The following is a 21,985-nucleotide window of genomic DNA, read 5'->3' on the forward strand; positions in this document are numbered from 1 at the left end:
ACTTAGAGTATTACATGTGCTGGTCAAAGGCACTGCGTGCAGTTTGGATGAGTTAGGAGCTGATGTCCCATGAGAACATCACTGGGTCACTCAGAGATATACGGAGCCTATGGGGTCTTGATTCTTTCCCAACAAGCTTCATCTAAAAGGCAGCAGCTGCTGACTGCTGAGCATCCAGCTGGTCTCTGTGCTGTCTGTAGGTCCTTCTGCGTCATCTCTCCCCCATGCCACCTCATTGCACCACAGCCAGGCTGTGAGGGAAGAGTTATCTGTGCCCTCATCTTTACTAATGAGGAAACAAACTCAGGTTAATGAAGTCCTAGAGGCTGCTGGATGGCCAGGTTAACAACTTAAAGTTGGGCGATCTCTGCTTTGCAAAAAAAAAAAAAATCCTGGATTCCCCAAGATCCCAAATCCCACCTCTAGTGCCCAGATGCCTCAGGATTAAATGCTGTCTGATGTCACACATCGGAGAGCAGAGACATGAGCCTCAGTCCAGGGAAGACAAGTCCCAGGGTGCAGAGCATCACTTCCAGTGCCTGGCAGTGTGACCACAGTGAAGTCCCATTGCTTCCGTAAGTGGTCCCTTTGGCCTGAGCCTCGGGAGCCTCTCCTTACTGCTGGTGCATCTCCATTGCCCCTCCTTTCAAGAGAGCTTGACTTTTGTCCTAGTTCTGAAGTGGCTCCTGGACAGAGTACATCACCGTACGTTCACATCACTCAAACCGAGACAAAAACAGCAGATAAGTTTGAGTCTACCATAATGTGCATTTGTGAGGTCTGCCACCAGAGAGACTTTCACAGGGGCAAGTTGACAGTTATGTGCTGGGGCCTGTATGTGGTCAGACTTGATGTGGAGCTACCAAGTGCTCAGTGGCCCAAATAGAAAATGGTAAACCCTACACAAAAAGCTCTCCTTTGTAGGCAGTGTTGAGGCAAAATTTGCGCATGTGTTCCCCTGAAACCCGCCTTCCTCCTTCCCCTTCTATGTGAGAATTTGGCACCCCCCTGCACTTCTGCATCAGGTGGCTGAACCTTCATAGTCACTGCCAATATGTGTATAGTGATGAATGGGGACATGGTGCAACCCTGCTCCTTTGTCATTTCCATAGCATGATTCAAGAGAAGATCCTGAGCAGAGAAACAGCTAGAGCCCAGGAGCCCCAGGCAGGCTGTTCTCTGTGTTGTTTAAATATTTATTCAGCATTCCTTTGGAGAGGTTGGGTTGGGTCTGCTGAGGGCAAGTAGCTCACTCCCTGTGCCTTTCAGTTTGGGCAACAACTTGCACACCACGTCAGCACATGTAATGCACATGCCATGCACAGCACATGTTATGCACATGCCATGCACAGGCTACACAGCTCAGGTGTGCACCAGCCCCCTCCTTCCCTCCTCTGCCCTGGGTTTCTGTGAAGATTTCATCCTTCAAGTTCTTGCAGTGACCTGTGGTCATGCTTCAGGCTTTTGGGGTGGGCTTGCCTCTTAATCTCAACTCCGAAGGGAAACATTTTCCAAATCTAATTGTGCACAGCCAGAAGAGTTTGTATGTCACAAGGCACATGCCTTGTGCATGAATCCTCAACTGTCCTTTATGGGGGAAAACAAGGTTTTTAAAAGTATACTTATTCTTAGCAAACTGCAGCTGTTTGGAGGCACCAATGATTCTGACCTCGGGATTACAACATTTTAAAAGGCTGATTCTTTGCTTAGAAGATAATTTGTATGTTTTACAAAGTCAACAGTGAAGAATTTTTTTGGTGTGGATTTATAGAGAGGAGAAAATGCTTTGTGAGAACCCTGGGCCTCATCACCTTCATCTAGTGTTCTTGCAATACCCAAAGTTGCACTAATAACTTCAGAGAGGTGAGTGCCAAATCCCACAAAGTTATGTGTAGTATGATCCCAATTCTATAAAAACACTACACAGAGAATGAAATATTATACCCAAAGGCCTCCGTGATGTTTATCAGCTGGGCGTGGTGGTTCACTCCCTTAATAATTCATGCACTCGGGAGACTACCATTGGAAGGCATCCTAGGCTGCACAGTGAGTTTAAAGGCAGTCTGAGATGTATGGGGAGAGCTTGTCTCATGTGCACCCAAAAAGTTTAGCACTGAGAATTATGACTATCAAATATTTCAAGAGTTTTATCAACTTCAAATTTTTATACTGCACATGTTACTTTTGTAATAGATTAAAATAAAATTTTATCCTGCTAATTCAGGAGAGAGGTTCTGGCAAGCAGTTAAACACTGGTGTGTCAACAGCTACGGAACTCAAAGCTTGTGCACAAGGTCATCCCTCCCCTCAAATGCAGTGACCAAGGCAACCCTTATTGCCTGCTGTAACTGTGCTCAGCCTTGAACCCTGTGCAAGTATTTGTACATCAGGCGCTGGACTCTACAGCTCTCCCACCCCCATCAGGTCATGACCCTGACATTAGCACAATGCCCGAAAGCACCGCGTTTCTATGCCGATGCCGTGCCCCTGCCACGAGGACAGCCTGGGTCCCACTGAGCCTACGTGAGAAACTGGCTGGGAAACACTCTTCCTAGTCTGCCAAACGTGCTCCCTCTCCCTCCTCTCCTCATCATCTTAGACAGTTATGAACTTTCTGGACATTGCACCAATAAACCAGGGGCTCTGAACTCTGAAGCGATGCCTGTAGCCTTGTTGCCATGGACAGAGGGATGATCTTGAACCACATCAGACATTAAATCAGGCATTTCTCCCAGCATTACCGAGGTTTGGAGCTGATAACTCTGGTGGAGATGCCCATGCCATTCCCCATCTTGTTTCAGATGTTGCCAAATTCTCCTTGTTTGAGAAACTACTGGAGCATATATACATGTTCCAAAGATCATATTTGGATAGATGGGTTTCATATATGTACACACACACACACACACCGTAGCTGGGCAAGTTGCAGGAGTCCTCAGTTTAGAAGCGCCCTCATCCTGTGTTTCCCTGACAGCAGACCTGGCAGCAGGCCACCTTGTTACTGCAGACAATGTGTTGAATGTTCATCAAAGGCTAAACTTTAGTAACGATTCCCATTCCGATTTATAAAACAAGAGCTGGGTATTGTAGCCATCTTTTAGATGAGCACTCTAAGCTGTGAACAGGGTAGAAGGCGCTGCCCGGGGTATAGCCCTATGTGTGGCAGAGCTGTTCTGGGCCTCTGCAGCTCAACTCTTCATCTGCCTATGACCTGTCCTGCTCCAGCCTGTCCCACAGACCAGGATGGGGAGAGGAGATAGGGAGCAAAGCCTGGGGGCTCCTGGGCCAGAACTACTGACTTAAAAGTGCATTGACCCAGGACACTAACCTCTAACCTGTGGCCTTACAGCAGCTGGGTAGTAAGGGCTCCATGAAACCCTCCAGCTCCAGGCCAGGAGAGTTAGATGGCTCTGGGTCATGTGTAAGCACCAGGTTAACCTCCCAGTTCTCCCCTTGGAAGGCGGCCCCTGGTTCCTGCTGAGCACAGGAGGGCATTGCAGGGAGACATCTTGGCCCACACGCGTCCCCACGCCGTCCACATTCGGTTCTGACTCCTCTTCCTCTTTCCCTTGCCTTCACCATCGCTGCTCAGCTGTCTTAGCAGAAGTCATGCTCCACTTTCACAGCCTCTGCTTTGTTCCATAACGTAGGCAGACGTCTACTGTTAGAATCCTGAGCTGTTATCCCCATCTGTGAAAACCTTCCGGCATAGAGCCCACACTCAACATTGCCCAGTAGTGTGCCTCTGTCTTCTCAGTCGTGGGTCCCTTTGAGGACCCATTGAGTTCGTAAATGACAACTGAGGTAGCGGGACACTTGGCCACCTCCTTTCAGCCTGTGTCTGCATGAAGCTCAACCCAGATGCTTTGGATTCCACCAACTTAGGGAGCCCTGGCTCTGGTTTCCCTCAGAGCTGTTAGCGTTTGAAGGCAGCGAGCAGGGGAGCTGTTCAGCCAACTCTAACTCCTCTTTCCCCTTAATTTGGGCCCGTGTTGACAAAATAGCTGATAATTTGGTACTGACCTTACTCTTGGTTCAGAGAAGCCATGAAATGCTCCCTAGACCGAGGGGGCTCTGAGAGCAACAGCAGAGCAGCCTGGCTTAGTCCTCCTACCTCATGCAAATAGCGCAGCAGGAATGTAAACTCCTCTCAGGGGTTACATCAATTCTTGAAGGCTTAGATAAGACTAGGGACTATTTTTATGTTTATTTTTGTCAGACTACATATTCATAGCAAGAAAAGGTTGCCAAGACTTGTAAAGTATCTTAATTACTTCATCAGCCTTAAAAACAATCCACGGATTGGTGTTTGCATTGGCTAATGGATTTCAATCTTGGTTCTATCCCAAATCCATAGACAGTCAGTCACCAAATGGGAGAGAAAGATGCCCGGAACTTCTCCCCCAACCTAACCATGTTATTTTGTTGTGAGGTTAGAACCCTGGGACTGGGCTCGTTTCAGTGTGGTACCGGATTTTTAGTTCACTGCCCTTAAAGCAGGCCTCGCTATGGTGATGGGATTACTAGTTCTCTGTCCTGAAGGGTGTGCTCACTGCTGGGGGCCAATTTAGCCTATTCAAGGCCCCATCATTTCAGCAAAACAGATTCAAATTCCAGATGTGACCCCTCTAGCAGTGCAGTGCTAACCCATTTAACTAGCATTTGGGGTAATTAGCGTTTGTGAGCCCCAAACTGTAGTACAAGTATCTATCTCCCTTCTGGATGGGTATGGATGCATCTTATAAGACTGTGGCTGTTCAGTGTTGAGCAAAATCATTATAAATGCATTTGTGTGTATATACAAAGGATGGATATTAATTTAGTTACACACACACACACCTCCAAAACTCCTAATGTCTAAGCGACATTAGTATGGCCGGACGTTGGGCATTTTGAAAGCTGTAGTCTTCACATTTGCAGTGGATTGTAAGGCTTGGGTGCTGTGTAATAAAGTGGAGGGAAGCCTCTCGAGTCCTTACTGAGCCTCACATACTAGGCTTTCTTATTTATTTGCACACAACAGCACAATGATGTCCCAGTCGCCACCTGTAGACGAACCTGACCCCAGTTACACACTAGCCAGAGGAAAACCTGGGCTCTGAGCCTGAACCTGTCAGACTGGCATCTCCTCTGGCCTCCCCTCACCTGTCCCCAGCTTCCAGGATGCCCGCCTCCCAGCTTGCACTCAGCAGTTCAATGTATTGGCAATCACTGATTCTTCAATTCTGTCTTAAGTCAAATTTCTGTCTGATTACCAGACTCCTATGGCAAAGGATTTCGGCTAATATGTCATAGGTGTGCTTACAATTCTGAAATATCTGTTTTTCAAATTCATAAAAAAAAAAACCCTTCTGGTCTCCAGCTCCCACCCCTCTCTAATTTTCTCCCTGGGTGCAAACAGCCGTGCAGAGTGCCACAGCTCCTGGTCTCCATTACCGTTTCTACTTGGTGCCAGAGAGCAGTGAAGTGAAATGGCCACCCAGTGAGCAGAGAAGCGGGGCCCGCATTGTCCTCAGAATGGATTACAGCCCCATAAACAGCACAACACAACACACTGGCATTGGCAGAGGCTGCAGTGGGACTGGCATGGCCCCCAAACCAGGCACGGGCCCCTCTGTGGCAGAGCAGGAAGTCTATGCCCTGCTTCCCAAGTGGCCATTCCAGGAAGGAGTCAGATGACTTGAGTTATGGAAACCAAATGGCCCTTCTTTGTTTAAAGAGAGAGGGGAAAAAGCCACTCATTTTTGTGGTAAAGTGAAAACAGGCTCCAAACCAAACAGTCCCTCTCAGGGCAGAAAATGCCAGCTCCACAGAGCTAGCCCACAGCCTCCCAGCCTGGGTTCAACCTCAGGGACATCAGAGCTGTACCCCAGTCAGCCACAGCCCTCCATCCTCCCGTCTGCTTTGCCCCAGAAATATTTGGTCTCCCAAACAGGAAAGGAAGATGAAAAGAGGAGGAGAATTAGAAAGGTCCTGCTGCCGAGGCCACAGTCTGCCTCCCGGCCCTTGTGACCTAGGACAGGGAGACAAGACAGGAGCTCACAGGACCAGTGTATGTAGCCCTTGCGGGGGCCCTGACTACTTCACTGCTGTGGCCTCCTCAGAAGCCTTCCAGCTCTAACCACAGCCTGCAGCCTAAAGTCATAAGGCCTCTGGGGCCACCCTGTGGCTGCCTGGGGCTCTGTGGGTGGAACTGCACCCCAGGTACTGGGTGCAAAAGCTGTGGATAAGCCACAGCCACGAGGAAATAAGTAGAGGTTCCAGTCAGCCACGCAGGACAGTTTGGCTTATTCCCTCATACAGACATCCCTGGAGCTGGAAGTCTCTCCGTGAGGACAGGATACTGCAGAGTTTGGGTCTCAACCTGGCTTTGTGTCTATTGCTGTGCAGCCAAGATGGCCCTGTCTTTCTGAACCTCCATTTTTGCATCTGAAAAATGATCCTGGGGTGGGGAAGTGGCTCCGTGGGTAAGGTGCTCTGTTTGAATCTGTTTGAAGGACCTAAGTTTGAATCTCTTAGCACCCACGTATGAAATAGAAATCAATAGCCGGGCACAGCAACGTAAGCCTGTCATCAATGCAAACTCTGGGGAGGTAGAGCCAGGAGGATAACCAGGGTTTGCTGGCCAGACGTTCTTACTGAATCAGGAAGACCCAGGGTCACTGAGAAAATCCACCTCACTAATAAGATGGAGAAGCGTAGAGGAAGTCAACACACACACTCGAGGGGAGGGAACAAACCTAAGCTCTGTCCCTGCCTTAGCTCCCAGGGCTGTCACTAGCAGAGTGCTAACAAGGTGGCAAGCAGCTTGTTGGCCAGGCATCCAGACCCTGTACCCATCTGACCACATGCCATCCAAGAAGGAATAGTGGTTCAGTTAGTGGGTCTGGTCAGTGAACTCCAGTGATCTGCCTGTCTCTGCCTCCCCAGTGCTGGGATTTCAAGTGCCCACCACCCTACCTGGCTTTGTATGGATCTCAGGATCTGAACTTGGGATCTCTCCTTGCACACAGAACTTTATCAGCTAGCTGTCTCTGCAAAGGCTATATGTGCTAAAGACGAGCACGTTGAATAACTTTCTCCTAAAATCACTACCATGCACACTGACCTTCTGCCCTAGGGGCTCATGCCAGGCCCCACCTCTTCCAGTTCCCTAATAAAATGCAACTCCTATTTGGATTTTCCTGAAACCTGACCACAGGATCATGGAAAGGAAGCTTCCTGCCTTCTAAAACACAGCGATACTTGGGTGTTCTGCTTGTGTTTGCCAGCTCATCTTCTCCATGAAGATGGCCTCAAAGTGGATGTAGATGTGACTCTCCTTAGAACCCCTCAGCTCTCCCTAAGAGAACAGGAAACTCAAACTGTGCTGTAAAAGGACTATCTCAGCGGACGTGGGACCAGGAGACCAGCGTTAGGGAGGAGGTCTTGATTAGTTCTTCTTTAGTGGATGCTACCACACATGTTGGGGTGCTACTCTGTGGGGAGGGTATAGTATATGTTTCAGCTTTCTGCTGCTATGGCAAATACCCAAGGGAAACAAGGAGAGCAAACTTCTTAAAAGTTTCAGTCCATCAAGTCAGAAGCGGGCGAAGGAAGAAAGTACCTTGTCTCATGGCAGCCAGGGAGGGGGCTAGAGCAGAGAGAAAGAGACAAATATTGTGTGTGTGTGTGTGTGTGTGTGTGTGTGTGTGTGTGTGTGTATAGAGAGAGAGAGAGAAAGACAGAGACAGAGAGATATATATAGAGAGAGGCAGAGAGACAAAAACATAGAAAGAGACAGAGAGTCCACTACCAGAAAGAGGAGAGAGCTACCAGTAGGGTTAGGGCAATATCTAGCCTTAGACACAGCCCCTCAGTGACTGCTTCCTCCAGCTGGGCCCCGCCCCCACCAGCGTGGCACTTGGTTTCAACAGTAAGCCCTCAGGGGACATTTCATATTACAAGCATAACTCAGTGCAGGAGAAGTTTTCATTTCACACACTTCTCTGCTTTCATCGGGTCCCTCTAGACTTGGTTAATGACCTCCAAAGACACTGAGTTGGGAAACGTAACCTTGCGACTTCCTTTTCGCAGATGAGAAGCCGTTTGCTGTGGAAGACACTTACTTGCTGTGCCCAGCACCCATCTTAAAAGAAGTTGGCATGTAAGTTTTCATCGTCCACAGAGTCCCACAGCCGGGGAAGAGGAGGCAGAAGAACCAGGGGGGCAGTGGTAGCTTTTGTCATTGTCATCGGGGACTTTCTCTAGATTCTGTCAATGGTGATGGTGCCAAGCTATGGCAAACCAGCCACCAGGAGGGTGACTGAGCATCTCTTCCATCCTCTGTAGTTCACAACAAACTCTCATTCAGGCCAGAGAGAAAGATTTAAATAACTTGTCCAGGGTCACACAGGAGCCAGTGGAAGAGTCTGGGCTCAAGCCTGGGTCTGCTGACTCAATCCCAACCACATTTCTAGAAAGTTCTCACATGTATTACCTCACCCTGTCATCATCTGTGCCCTAGAAAGTGGCTGTTATCTGTTCCTTCAAGACAAAGAAACTCAGAAAGGCAAAGTAAGTGCCGTGGTTCATGACCTTCGGCACCACTCTTGATCCTCCACAGAGCTTCAGGTGTTCCCCTCCGTCCCCTGGCCTCACATAAGGTGCCATTAAGATAAGTGCTGGCGAGATGTCCACAAAGAGGGTCAGCACCCTGAGCTAGGGTAGGACTCCAGGGCCCAGAGCCCAGACGATTACAGAGAAAAAAGAGCCTCTCCAGACCATGCCCAGCAGTCTGGAGATGGCGTCCAAGGAAAGCATTAAAGTCCCCTTTCACCATTTGTCCCAACTCCGACTGAGTGTCCGCAGTCAGTCTGTGACACTGGGCCTGCTACCCACCCCGAAATCATATAGTGTGGTGTGAGTTCTTATCTCCGTGAGACGTTATGGACAGAAGTCTGGAGAAGACAAACCAATCTGTCCATAAGCTGTCTTTCCACGAGTCTTACAGGGACCCACAAAACTTCCCCATCAGACCTCTGAGTTTTCACTAACGAGAGCTGGGCATGCAGCCTACAGTTTGCCCAATTATCCCTGCTGACTTGGATGGATCTTAAGGTGCTTTATCTAATGGGATGAGAGAGCAGAACTTTAATCCCACATTCAGGAGGCAGAGGCAAGTGGATCCTAACTTCAAGGTTAGCCTGGTCTCCAGGGCTGTGTCGCAGGGCAGCCAGGGCTTCACACAGACACCTTCTCTCAAAAAAGGAAAGAAGGAAATAGGAAAGAAGGAAGGGAGGGAAGGAGGGAGGGAGGGAGGAAAGAAGGAAGGAAGGAAGGAAGGAAGGAAGGAAGGAAGGAAGGAAGGAAGGAAGGAAGGAAGCTTTATCTTATCACCAAGTATAGCAAACAGGACAAATGAGGTAGGCTTTCCTTGCCCACTGAAGTTCACTGCAATGCAAAGTTAACATCCTACCTTGACATGCCAGCTGAACACATCCCAGCATCTCTTGGATGTCACAGGTGTGTGGCCCTGAGAGACTGTCCTCGGACCCCACAGGGAAGTAAGCACGCTGTCTGGCTCTCGAGCTGTTGCTAGCAGCACCGCATGCTAAGCGCATCCGGTCCTCTTGTCATTGCAGGAAAGCTGCACTGCAGGTGAGCATGAACGATGGCCTGTCCTTCATCTCCAGCTCCGTCATCATCACCACCACACACTGTGTAAGTCACGACCTCCCATTCCATCGTCATTATCGTTTTCAACTGCTCTCCCCAAGCCCCAGCCTTCTCCAGCATCAAACATGAAATGCTTTCTGATTCTTTGTTCTGTCCGCCGAGCCCTGTTGCATCTGGGTCTGTGTGGTGCCTGTGTCAGGCTCTCCGGTTCTCTGTCCCTGGTACTGAGGAGGATCCCTGGTTGCCCCAGCCTGTGTAGAAGATTCTGTCCTGCACAGGCTGTAGTGAGGGTGGCCCCTGAGTCAGGTACCCTTACGACTGGGGAGACAGAAAGGAATTGGACAACATATAAAATATATCTTAAAGAGTCTGTGTGTTTTAATTTGTTCTGTTTTAAGAAGCTAAAGAAAGGCATAGACTTTATAGAGGAGCTGTTGTTTAGGACAGGAACAATGGGAACTTGTTCCTGTGATTGTGGAAATAGTCTAGGGGAAAAAGAAAACAGATGAAGCCGGGGAGTGAGAAGGAAGGGGCCTCGCCTTAGGGACACAAAGTATTCTCTGCTGGCTCCTACAACATGGATCCTGCCAGGCAGTTCTCACTTCTAACCACCCCTAAAGTCACCTGAGGAGCTGGTTTCTTTCTTTAAATGTGATGTCCAATAAATCGAAACTATATGTTTAAAAGAGAGGGAGTGTGTGAGACACCTTCACCTCACATACCCTAGAGCATGAACCCTGGTGTTGGTGATCCCAAGGCCTTCTGAGGAGGTAATGCGGGCAAGTGGGGGCCTGACAGGGAACACCTGGGCCTGTGAAGCCCCTTCTTAGCAGAATCACTGTCTCCAAGTTCAGCCTACCTCGGCGGTTGGGGCTCAGCTCCCTTATCCCCTAATGGGAATATTTGTACTACCATTACTTGGAATTTTCTTTCTTTTACTAAGTTCATGCCTTCCATTAGATCTTTCTAGCAATGAAGGAAGTCAATGAGTATGTCTGCAAAGCTCCTCCCTGATCAGCCATTGGAAAATGTGTTGCTAGAACTTTTTGGAAATTGGTGTTGTGTCCTTAATAGTGTTGCAGGTGGATGAGAGATAGCATTGGAGCCCTAAAGCCAAACGAGGCAAATATGATTTACCTTCGAAATGCAAGGGGGCCGAGTTTCATGATGGGCATGACTGTCCTTGCTAATTCCTGCCTAGAAGTATTCTCCACCACCCTGCGGAGACAATAATTATTTATTATGTCTGACCACACTACAGACAAATAATTATGCCTCTCAGACCTCAAGGACAGGGAAGTTGGAAAGTGAACAGTCTTAGGACTGACTTAGCTTGTGGTATGAAAACACAAGACTACTAATTTAAATTGGAGTCTCTGAAGAAGAAAGGGTGGCCTTACCAATGTGTTGCAAAGTTTAAATAATTCCCAGGAAATGTCCACTGTATCTTCTCAACTCACTCTAACCCCCATCTTACCTTAAACTGCCTTTCTCCGATTACGTCTCCAAGTTTCCAGTTCAATGGACTCTTGATTAAAATCACTTTCCAATATATTCTGCTTTCTTTCCTTTTCATTTGAGATTGTTCTGTTAGTCCATGAGAAATTATCACCACCCTAATATTTGAGATGCAAGTCCATTCTCTCATCTACCTAATAAACAGTAATTGATTGTAAGATGAAGCCTCCTAGGAACTTAGGGCTCATCAGTAGATAGAGGGTGGGGAGTACACAAGGAGCAGTAAAGAGAAGAAATGATTCATGCTATGTTAAAATATAATATACGTGATAGAGAAAAACGAAATAAGAGAGTTTGGCAGTGCCTCGGTGAGTGGGTTCCAGTGTAAACCCTGAAGGGGACACACTGAGAAGGTGGCATTTGGGTAGAGCCCTGGATAGTGAGGAAGTTAACTGTGAAGCCACAGGAGGGCTGAAGAGGGTAGAAGCTTCCAAACTAAGAGCCCTAATGAGGCCCGAGACCTCTGGCGTCTGAAGCAAAGTAAGGAGCTAGCAGTACGTTTCGGCAAGGGTCCCAGTCGGTGAGGTGACTGGGGACAGAGGATGCAGGGCCTTGCGAGAACTTGGGCTTTGGAAGAGGGGAGCTGCAATCTGACTTGCATGTGAAAGCTCCCTCTGTGGAGCTAGCCAGTGAGCAGACCGGGGAAAGGTGGGAGCTGTGTGGCTGTTGAGGGAGTTCTGTTTTGATTCAGTGGCATGGGAGGGAAGCTGAGGTGTCAAATATGAAACTTGAGAAAAGAAAGACCAGGATGTCCCCAAGAGCCATTCCTTGTATCCAAAAGGATGTCGTGACCGCTGGAGGGCAGGAGGAAAGCCAGGAGGAGACCTGGGGGTAAGGGGAAATTGGGACACCCAGTTTTGCTGGTTATTCATTGGGTAGTCTTGACTAGGTTATTTATCCGTCCTATGCGTCTGTTTCATAACCAAGAAAAAGAAGATGGCAAGCGTATACCTGCTGACACTACTCCTGGTGTTATATAAACGGTCTCTGTAATGAGCAGAAGACCTGGAGTTAGTCAACACTCAGCGTTTTGTCATAGAAGCTAGCTGGGTGTGGTGGTGCATGCCGGTAACCCCAGCTCTCTGGAGACTTATGCAGAAAAATCCTGAGTTCAGAGTCACCCCAAGCCACCCATACAGTTTGAACTAATGGATTCTCTCTAGAGAATTGAGTCCCCCCCCCACACACACACACACCCTGTCCTGAGTCACATGGTAACAGAGGAACTCGGGACTCTTTGGAGAAAAGACATGTCCGTGGTGTACACACTTGTCACTCAGTCACACCTGATGGAAAGGAGACGAGCAAGATGGCAAAAACCTTCCAGTTCAAAGATGGAGCTCCAATCCCACCAGGCCCCAGCAGAAGCTCAGATTCAACACTAAAACAGCCCGAGGCGAAGCAGAGGTTCAGTGGAAGGTGTGCGTCCAGGAGTGAGAAGTCTCAGGCTAGTGTTTGTCTGGATGACTTGGTTTTCAGATCAGAATGATCCCTGAGGCCTGGACAAAGGATTAGCTCTGCCCATGCCCGTCACAGCCTGCCCAGCCCGTCACCTGGAAGCAAAACTCATTTTAAAATATGAAGCTAAGATTTCTCGCTTTATTTGGTGCCCATTTGGACAAGTGTGCTCCGAGCATTTCAAGAGCCACCGTGAATAACTGGTGCCCTGGCTAGAAGCAGAAATTCCATGCAGTTTTACAGGATAGAGATATTTTTCTACTTAGCACTAAAAGATTCTACATTCAGGGTAAACTTGGCGGAGTTGCCCGGCTATAGAAAGTGTCGGCATTTGGTCCCTTTTCCCCAATATTTCCGAGATACCTCAGTTGGGTTGTCTAGCTAGACTCCTTTCCTCCCCAAACTAAGACTGAGAAAAAAAAATCACTGATTGAGTACAGTACAAAACAAGTTTTAGGACCTTAAGGAACTTTCCTTGAAAATTATCTTCTTTTAAATAAACATTTTATAAGTCTATCATCATGTTTTACCTAAAGAGGACAGAATTCAGAATGTTGTTCGACCAGCATTTCTTAAGCAGTTTCTGGGTATCTGGTATCCCGTGAATAATCTGCAAAGTTGCTGTTGGAGGAAGGAGCCCACCAGGCTTGTGTGTAATAAAGAATGGGGGTGGCTTGGGGTTCGGGGTGAAAGACAGCTCAGTCAGTCAATGCTTGAGTTTGATCCCTACAACCCACCTACAAACAAAAATCTGGGCGTGATAATGCACATTTATAATCCCAGCTTGGGGAGGTGGAGACAGGCAGACACTCAGGATAACTCCGCAGCCAGCCGGGCTTCCTTTTGCAAGCTCCTGGCCAATGAGAAGCACTTTCAAACAGAATGAAGTGGACAGCTCCTGAGAAGTGTCACCAGAGGGTGTCCTCTGGACTCTGTACATACCCACACACGTGTGCACACACAGACAGAACAGGAGTGCGTGAGTCAGGTGTAAATGCTGTAGGATTTATTAAAGGACGAAGGAAGGGGGGCAAAAGGAGTCAGGAAATGTCTGCAGAGGCAGTAATGCCACAGTGGTGATCTTAAGATTGATAGTGACATGGGAATGAATAGACAGAGGCTCCATACTGGGGAAGGCAGCCTTTGCAAGGGCTAGGGGGCCCTGGCAGACCTGTGACTTGTGTTTCTTCATCTCTGCTTCTGTTTCTATGCCTGCTGCCTCTTGATTGAGGCCATTTCTCAACTCTACAACGGCTCCTTTCCCAGGACACATACCCACCCTTCTTGGTCCTATCGCCTTAGTAAGCGACCCAAGGCCAGACTCACTGCTGGCTCTCTGTGGGGGTTTCTTTGCCTTTCTTACCATGGTTGTAAAGATCACAATCTTCAAAGAAAGGTAGGAAACATAAATATAAGGCACTAAGTCAAATTAACCACTATGGAAATGAAGAGTACTCTTCCATTTTCTCCCTCGTTTATATGAAAAAGAGCCTAGTTGTAGATTATGTTCAATAATTCAAGAAAACCCATGTGGTGTCACTGGTCAGATAAATTCTTTTCTTTTAAAACGAAGATAAGAATTCAGCGATCTCCAGCTTGAGGCATCAAAAATCCCTGAGTGTTGCAGGTATGGCAATGATGTGTTCTGGCTACAGAATAATGGGGGCTTCATTCAAACTCTTGAGTCAGAAGTCCCTGCTCCGAGTCGGCACACTCGGTGATGCACACTGTCATCCCAGCTCAGGTGAGACTGAGTCAGGAGAGTCGGAAGCTCAAGGTCTTCCTCAGCTACATAGTGAGTTCACAGGCCGTTCCGAGCTATATGAGAACATGTTTAAAACAAAACAAACAAAAAACCCAGCACAACCACACTGGAGAGCGATCGTGTCAGGTCATCTAGCTGTTCTTAGACCCCACATTGCATGGCTATAATTGGGATAATGGTAACGTGTTCAAGGAGCTGGAAGCCTCAATCGTCTGTAGAAGAAGGATGGCTTTGTTAGTTCATTGGCTCATCTCCCTACACCCTTACAGGATCTTCTGTGCATGCCCCATGGCAGCTTTTTCTCCCCCTGATAAAGAGGCACACTCCCTCTTAGGGTATAATAAGCCTGGGTTTTAGGATCAGGGAGGAAAACCTTTGAAAATGTTGTTTACAGGATAACTAGGGGCAGGAAACCCATAAATCCGGTTTACTGATAAGTCAGACAGGGCTGGGCTGCAGTCTTCCTCTGCTGCTTTGGTATAAAAATGTTTCCCCGGTGCAGGAATAAAGTAAGCAGTAGCCTTAGGCAGCAGTCAAGCCTCTGGAGGCACGAGAAGCGGTGTTTACTAGGGCAGACGTTCTTCCGTTAACTCTGAAATCCCTGCCGTGCAGATGACATCTGTGTCCCTGCCTGTGGTGGCACCACAGTCTCTATGCCACACCTCACCTTTAGGGTGCCGTTCCCTTTCTGTGGGTATGCTTCCGCTTCCAGCTTATTCTCCAAGAGTTTTTCTTCATTAACTTTATTCCAGGTACTTATTAATATGTAGGCCAGAGGATGAGGACTTTTGAGAGATGGTTCTCTCCTTCCATCACGTCAGTCCTGAGATCACCTAGGCGGCCACGCTTGGTGGCAAGTACCATAATCAGCAGAGAAATTTTTCTGGCACCATCACCTCCATTTTAATCATTATATCCCAAATCCAGACTATTCTTCGTCACAATAGGTGGTATTTTTCTGTTAATATATGTGTGTATGTGTGCATGTATGTGTGTGTGTCTGTGTGTGTGTGTGTGTGTGTGTGTGTGTGTGTATGTAGAACAGAGACTGAGAAAACAATCTTCAATGCCTCCTCCACTATAAAGAATTGTCTGGCTCAGAGTGTCCATAGTACAATGGTTGGAAAACTCTGAGAATCAGAATTAGCCCAGGAGTCTACATTTTTAACAAGCCAGCCAACTAAATCTTAAACAGAAAAGACTCTTACCTTCATAACCACCTAATTCTTACTTTGTCATCCAAAGTTTAAAAAAAGAGAAAAGCCACTTAAATCCATTGAAAAAACAGGGGTTCTTCTCTTGACTCAAGCCTAGTCCATTCACGAAAGAATCCCACAGCCTTCCATTCAGAATCCATTCTGTATGTCCCTTTTAGAGTCCTCTGTCTGAGATAGATATGGGTATTTGCCCACGTTGACAATCTGCCTTGCTGAGGCTGCTCAGAAAGGGGTATGCCAGACAGAAGCCACCAAGCAAGGCTGCAGGTGTGACTACAGACAGGACAGAGGTCACCGTGGCTGCAGGTGTGACTACAGACAGGACAGAGGTCACCGTGGCTGCAGGTGTGACTACAGACAGGACAGAGGTCACCGTGGCTGCAGGTGTGACTACAGACAGGACAGAGGTCACCGTGGCTGCAGGTGTGACTACAGACAGGACAGAGGCCACTGTGGCTGCAGGTGTGACTACACACAGGACAGAGGCCACCGTGGCTGCAGGTGTGACTGCAGACAGGACAGAGGCCACCGTGGCTGCAGGTGTGACTACAGACAGGACAGAGGTCACCGTGGCTGCAGGTGTGACTACAGACAGGACAGAGGTCACCGTGGCTGCAGGTGTGACTGCAGACAGGACAGAGGTCACCGTGGCTGCAGGTGTGACTACAGACAGGACCGAGGTCACCGTGGCTGCAGGTGTGACTACAGACAGGACAGAGGTCACCGTGCTGCAGGTGTGACTACAGACAGGACAGAGGTCACCGTGGCTGCAGGTGTGACTACAGAAAGGACAGAGGTCACTGTGGCTGCAGGTGTGACTACAGACAGGACAGAGGCCACTGTGGCTGCAGGTGTGACTACAGACAGGACAGAGGTCACCGTGGCTGCAGGTGTGACTACAGAAAGGACAGAGGCCACCGTGGCTGCAGGTGTGACTACAGACAGGACAGAGGTCACTGTGGCTGCAGGTGTGACTGCTGACAGGACAGAGGTCACCGTGGCTGCAGGTGTGAATACAGAAAGGACAGAGGTCACCGTGGCTGCAGGTGTGACTACAGACAGGACAGAGGTCACCGTGCTGCAGGTGTGACTACAGACAGGACAGAGGTCACCGTGGCTGCAGGTGTGACTACAGACAGGACAGAGGTCACCGTGGCTGCAGGTGTGACTACAGAAAGGACAGAGGCCACTGTGGCTGCAGGTGTGACTACAGACAGGACAGGGTCCACCACCCAGCACTGTCTGAAGAGTCCAGCTCCAATACAACCACACAGACCCATTTTCTATGTTGATTTAGCTCTGTTACCAATAGCTTTAAAAGAACTTGGAAACACACAGATTCAGCTTGGTTTTATGGTCAGCTCTCTAGGTAAACAGATGCCTGGCATAGCCACCGTTGCCAAAGCTCCTTCAGTTTCACCAGCCGGGTAGGGAGTGAGGCCAGTAGCCTGGGCCGAGTAGCAAGTTCATCTTCCAACATAATAAAAAATGACTGTGCACTCTTAGGAGCACAAATGGGAGCAGATATTTTCCCTTCTGTTTTCCAAGGTCAAGTAAACAGTCCATCCTCCAAAGCATCCATCAAAGTCTGTGATGGGCCATCCTCCTAGTGAAGGAACCGAGTCCAGGGACAAGGCCACGGTGGCAAATGAAACCAGAGATATCATAGTAGGACCATTGTGTGTAAAACCAGTACTGTGAACAGAGGGTCAGAGAGTCTGGGAACAGCAGCCAGCCCCTGACCTCCAGAAGCCATGACACAAATGCTCTGGTGGGAAGATAGCCCAGAGGTAAACACTGTACAGTGTGGGGGTGCAGAAGGACATAGGGCCTGCAAAATCCCCTCATTAGTTCTAAAGACGAGATGCTTCTGCGTCTATGCATCTTTAGACGAATAATGACTTAGCACAGTCATGCCGCATCTGGGGTTACTTTTCAGCCAGTCACTCAGTGTCCTTCCTGCAAAGCAAAGCCAATGGCTCCTTACAAAACGCTGGGATCAGAACATGTATGCAGCTTGCCTGTAAGTGTCTTTCACCCCAATAAGAGAAGAGATTCCCCCAAATTGATACCACAGAAGGAGAGAAACCCAAGTTCCGACCTCCCCCACAGGCTTTTACAGACCAGCAGCTTCCCACCTTGCACCCAGCTCTCTCCCATGCCCACCCCTCTCCCTGACCTTCACATCCCCTGGAAGAGTCTGCCCTCGGGGATGGGGAGAAAGGGGCCTTAAGAGAGACTGTGATGAAATTTGGAGGTTAGGCAAAGGGAAGCCATAGAAAGCAAGCTTAAGGCATTGCTGCAGAAGCTTGCCCCTACCTTTGCACGCTGCAGATGTGCAAACTGCAACCAGGGGTGTTAATGTGGAGACCACGGTTTTATGCATTCGGTCAGTCAAAGAAAGAATAAGTCCTCGTTTACTTTACATTATTTAGTTGAAGGAGTTTAGCGCCAAGGGTGTCGGGTCCGCAGCCCTGAGGCACAAATGGTTGGATCCTAGCGCTGCAGCCTCAGCCTTGAAAAGGGATGGCCAGTTACACACTTTAGAGCGCTCTAATTATAAGTGGTGTGTCCTCTAACATGTGTGGGCTGGGAAAACGGGAAAGACTTGCTTGAGGAGGATAATAAAAATGAGCGTAGCCTTGGGCCAGATGAATCTGCTGCCGTCCTGATCCTGGCTGTGCCATGCTAGACTTGGGATAATGTGCTCTCGCCCTTGGGCTGTGATCTCTGCACGACTGGCCTAGTGATGCACTTTCTGAAGACATTCTGACACAGTAACAAAGTGTGCTTCCTAAAACTAAGGGGGTGATGGGTCCCTGGAACCTGGCAAAAGTAAACTCTATTTGAGTTTAGTGTTCAGTGACAGAAGGGTTCTGTAAAGCGAGCCCAGAAAAGCTGAATGTGAGAGAAACATTACAGAATCTATTGTGCTGTGCAGAATATGGAGCCCGAGCCCACTGGTCTGGGGACACATCTGGCACAGAGAGAAAAGGCCGTTCTAAAGCAGCTGTGCAGCTGTCGGTCTCGGGCACAACTGAGTTCTCTGCCATGGTTCTGTCCAAGCACAAGTAACTGTCAGCTTGGCAGAGTTTTGGAAAGGTCATTTGGCATCAGATGGTGACTGGGCTGGCAAAACCAACAGATTCCTTCAACAACTGAGCATCGGCGATTGTGGATCTAAGCGCACGTGAACTGAGAAGGAAAAACACGACCTTCCAGAGTGTAACTGATGAACCTGGCTTTTACATTTAGGAAATCAGTTTGAGAGAACTTTGTGTTGCTGTTGGAGGGGATCCCCTGTGAGATGCAGGTCAGCCAGGCTGCACCTAGGACGAGTGAGGTCATGTTTCAGCCACAGTGCTCCAAGCACGCGTTCTTGTTTGCAAGGTCTGCCACCCACAAGGCAGCGCTTCTGTTGACTCAGAAGTCCCCAGAGAGCCACCCAAAGCTCAAAGCTTTGTTTGGATAAGTGATGTCCTGTTTTTTTAAGTCACTTTAATAATATACCTGTTGTCTAGTGCCCCATCATCAGGAGAGGGAAGAGGGCTGCAGGAATACAAGTGCAAAGCTCAGATCTCAGATATTGCTTACAAATGAAACAGAAGGAATCTGCCAGCACCTCTGTTTTGATAGCCCTCAGATGCATAAAAATATATTTAAGATGTTTGGGAGGACTCATGCTGGTTTATTTTTCTTGGATATTTAAATGATTGACTCTTAAATATTTTATCTCTAAGTACGTTAAGGAATGTGCGCCCTGCGTTTGAAATTTCCTTGTTTTGAGAGTTGATAAGAGGAAAAAAATGTTTTTCTGAAACTATGCTTTGGAAAACTCTGAGATACCCATATAGTAAATGGTAAAAGTACAAGTTAAATTCAGTAGTCTATAAACAAAATGGACATGGTGGGTGAGCCAGAAGGAAACACAGAGCGATGGCCCGTATGGCCAAACCACCCAGCTACCTGCTGTTTACAATAAGAACACATTCCATAAAACATATGAGAAAAGTTATATTCAACAAAAAGAAAAACTAAATGAGTGTGGCTGTCTAATGAAGGGAGATTGAACTGTATAGCAAGAAGAAAAAGGAGAGAAGACAATGGTGGCGTATTGCTGCCATGAGGACCACAGTGTGATGTGGGTAGTAGCGGTTCTCCCGGAAGCTCCCATGATTCTGGTCTACATGGAGTGACACACCCCCACCACATAGAGAGCCAATCTGAGACGGTGACAAAGAGAGGTTTGTAGAGCCGCCTTCTTCTGTTCAGAGGAGAGCTATGTGCATCTCAGCAATTGATAGAAGACATCAAAAAGCTGATAAAGTATAAATGATTTGAATATTGCAGTAAAAGAAATAGCTGCTGGGCAGATTATGGATCCAGAGCAAAGCTAAACAGGGATTAGAATTTTATGGCTGTATAAGATGAGAGGTAAAATAGTTAGCAAGGTGTCGCTTTGGTTAGAAGTCACGCACACACTGCTTCCCCCACATTTTAACAACTCTGAAATTAAGATGATTCTGCTAATCAATAAAGCACCACGAATTAATGGGCAAATGTTTTCTTTAGTGGACCATAAAACAGGAGGCATCCCAGAGTGGGTTACTGGAATCTGGCTGGATATTTTCCATTCATCTGTATTGTAAAAGCAAAAGTTAAAAAAAAATAGAATATACTTAAAAACACCTGCTCTGTTACTTCCTCTCTACCACACCCACCTGAGGACTTGCTTCATATCAGAACACAGCCATGTTCTGCAATGAAAAAATTAAATATCAATAGCTAACGATGCTACCAACCGACTATTAAAATCTTGCATGCTTCAAACCTCATAGCTGAGTAATCTATGAGCCAATGTGAGTTAAGGATTGCTTGGAACTGATTGATTGCAGAGGCACCACATACCAAAACCTCCAGTGTAGCCAAAGTGGCTCTCAGAGGGAAATTCATATTCCTAAGTGTTTGTTTAAGAAACAAAAAACAAAAAAAGTGATAGGTCATATCTGCATTGAACTTGAGAGATCAAAGGACAAAATAGTAAAAAACCTAAAAAATTATGTTTAAAGGGCAGGAGCTTGGAAGACACCTCAGCTGTCGAGAAGAGTTGGTGCTCTTTCAGAAAACCAGAGTTCAGTTCCTGTCCCCCATGTCAGTCAACCCATAACTGCTTAGAACTCCAGCTCCAGGAAATCTGATGTCCTTTTCTGTCCTCCATGGGCACCCAAAGCACATGTGTACACACACATACAGACATGTGTGTGCACATAAGTAAACAACAAAATAAGTCTTTCAAACAAGCCACACAAAAATAATAAGACAAGAATGGTGTGGAGAGCAAGGTAGGTAGCTTTTAGTTGAATATAGCAGATATGACGGGAAACAGGCATGGATCCTCAGGGCTGTGTTCTTGCTGGAGAGGTTCCCTGGGAAGACTGGCCAAACCTAGCGCTGTCACCGACTGGGCTGGGGTGAGGTCACTAACACAGCGGACGGAGAGGGCAGTGCATGCTGGGAGCACCCCTGTCCTTCTCGGTTTCCTTTCTCACAGGGAATGTTATGAAATATTGTAGTTTATATTTCATCTCTTTTCACCCCCAGCTAAAATTGTCCAATTTCTCTGAGCCCCTGGAGTTGTGAAGCGGTGGAACCCTAAAGCAGTTTCTGGCCACTGTCTTGTTAGAATTTGCTTGCCTTAGGGCCGGAGATTCAGAAGTCAGGGCCCCCTGCATGCTAGGCCTGGGCTCTCCAGCTAAGCCTCAGCTTTTGTGCTGTTTTAGCTGCACTTTTCCTAGTCTCTTGTTTCTTGGTCCCTCCCTTTCCTACTTTGACATATTAAGCTTTTAGGTGTCACGATATCAGATAATCAAGTGCGTGTGAGTTGTGCGTTTATTAAACCCAGCCTCTGAGTCAGAACGTGGGGGAGAAGTGTGTGCCGCAAGTACACGGGCCTTGGAGAAAGAACAGTGTGTCCATTCACACCCTCTCCTGGGTGGCCCGGGCTAAGCCAGGGGGGCTGAGACTTGGGGTGATCACTGATCAGCTATGAAAGAGAGCTAATTCCACGGGATGCGCCATTTATATAGGTTCAAAAGCAGGATCCGTGGGAAGAAACATCAAAAGAAAGAGAAGGAAAGGGGGAAAGGGAGAGATTAACAGTGTGGGAAATGGAATCAGAAGTGGAGGGAGCCTGAGATCCCCTTCCTCCAACACTGAGCTAACTGACTGATATTTAAACACAAAGTCACTAGGCTAGGCCATGACAGAATAGGAGGTGCTCGCCCAACTCAGACTATGCAGTTTACAGTTAGTGTAGCATGCTGCACCTTGTCCTGGGCTCTCAGGTCATTTTTTCTCTAATTCAAAAGCT

General features: G+C 47.8%; 1 protein-coding gene across 1 annotated transcript in view; it reads left to right on the top strand.

Annotated features, from left to right (window-relative positions):
- Antxr1 (ANTXR cell adhesion molecule 1) overlaps positions 1-21,985 on the top strand; it is a 191,244-nt gene that overhangs the window by 83,968 nt on the left and 85,291 nt on the right. The window contains exons 11-12 of the mRNA XM_075983580.1: positions 8,077-8,146; positions 9,624-9,702. Of these exons, the coding sequence (XP_075839695.1) occupies positions 8,077-8,146; positions 9,624-9,702 (149 nt within the window). The remainder of the gene's footprint in view (positions 1-8,076; positions 8,147-9,623; positions 9,703-21,985) is intronic.

Source organism: Microtus pennsylvanicus, chromosome 8, assembly GCF_037038515.1.
Source record: "Microtus pennsylvanicus isolate mMicPen1 chromosome 8, mMicPen1.hap1, whole genome shotgun sequence".
In the NCBI taxonomy this organism is placed as follows: Eukaryota; Metazoa; Chordata; class Mammalia; order Rodentia; family Cricetidae; genus Microtus; species Microtus pennsylvanicus.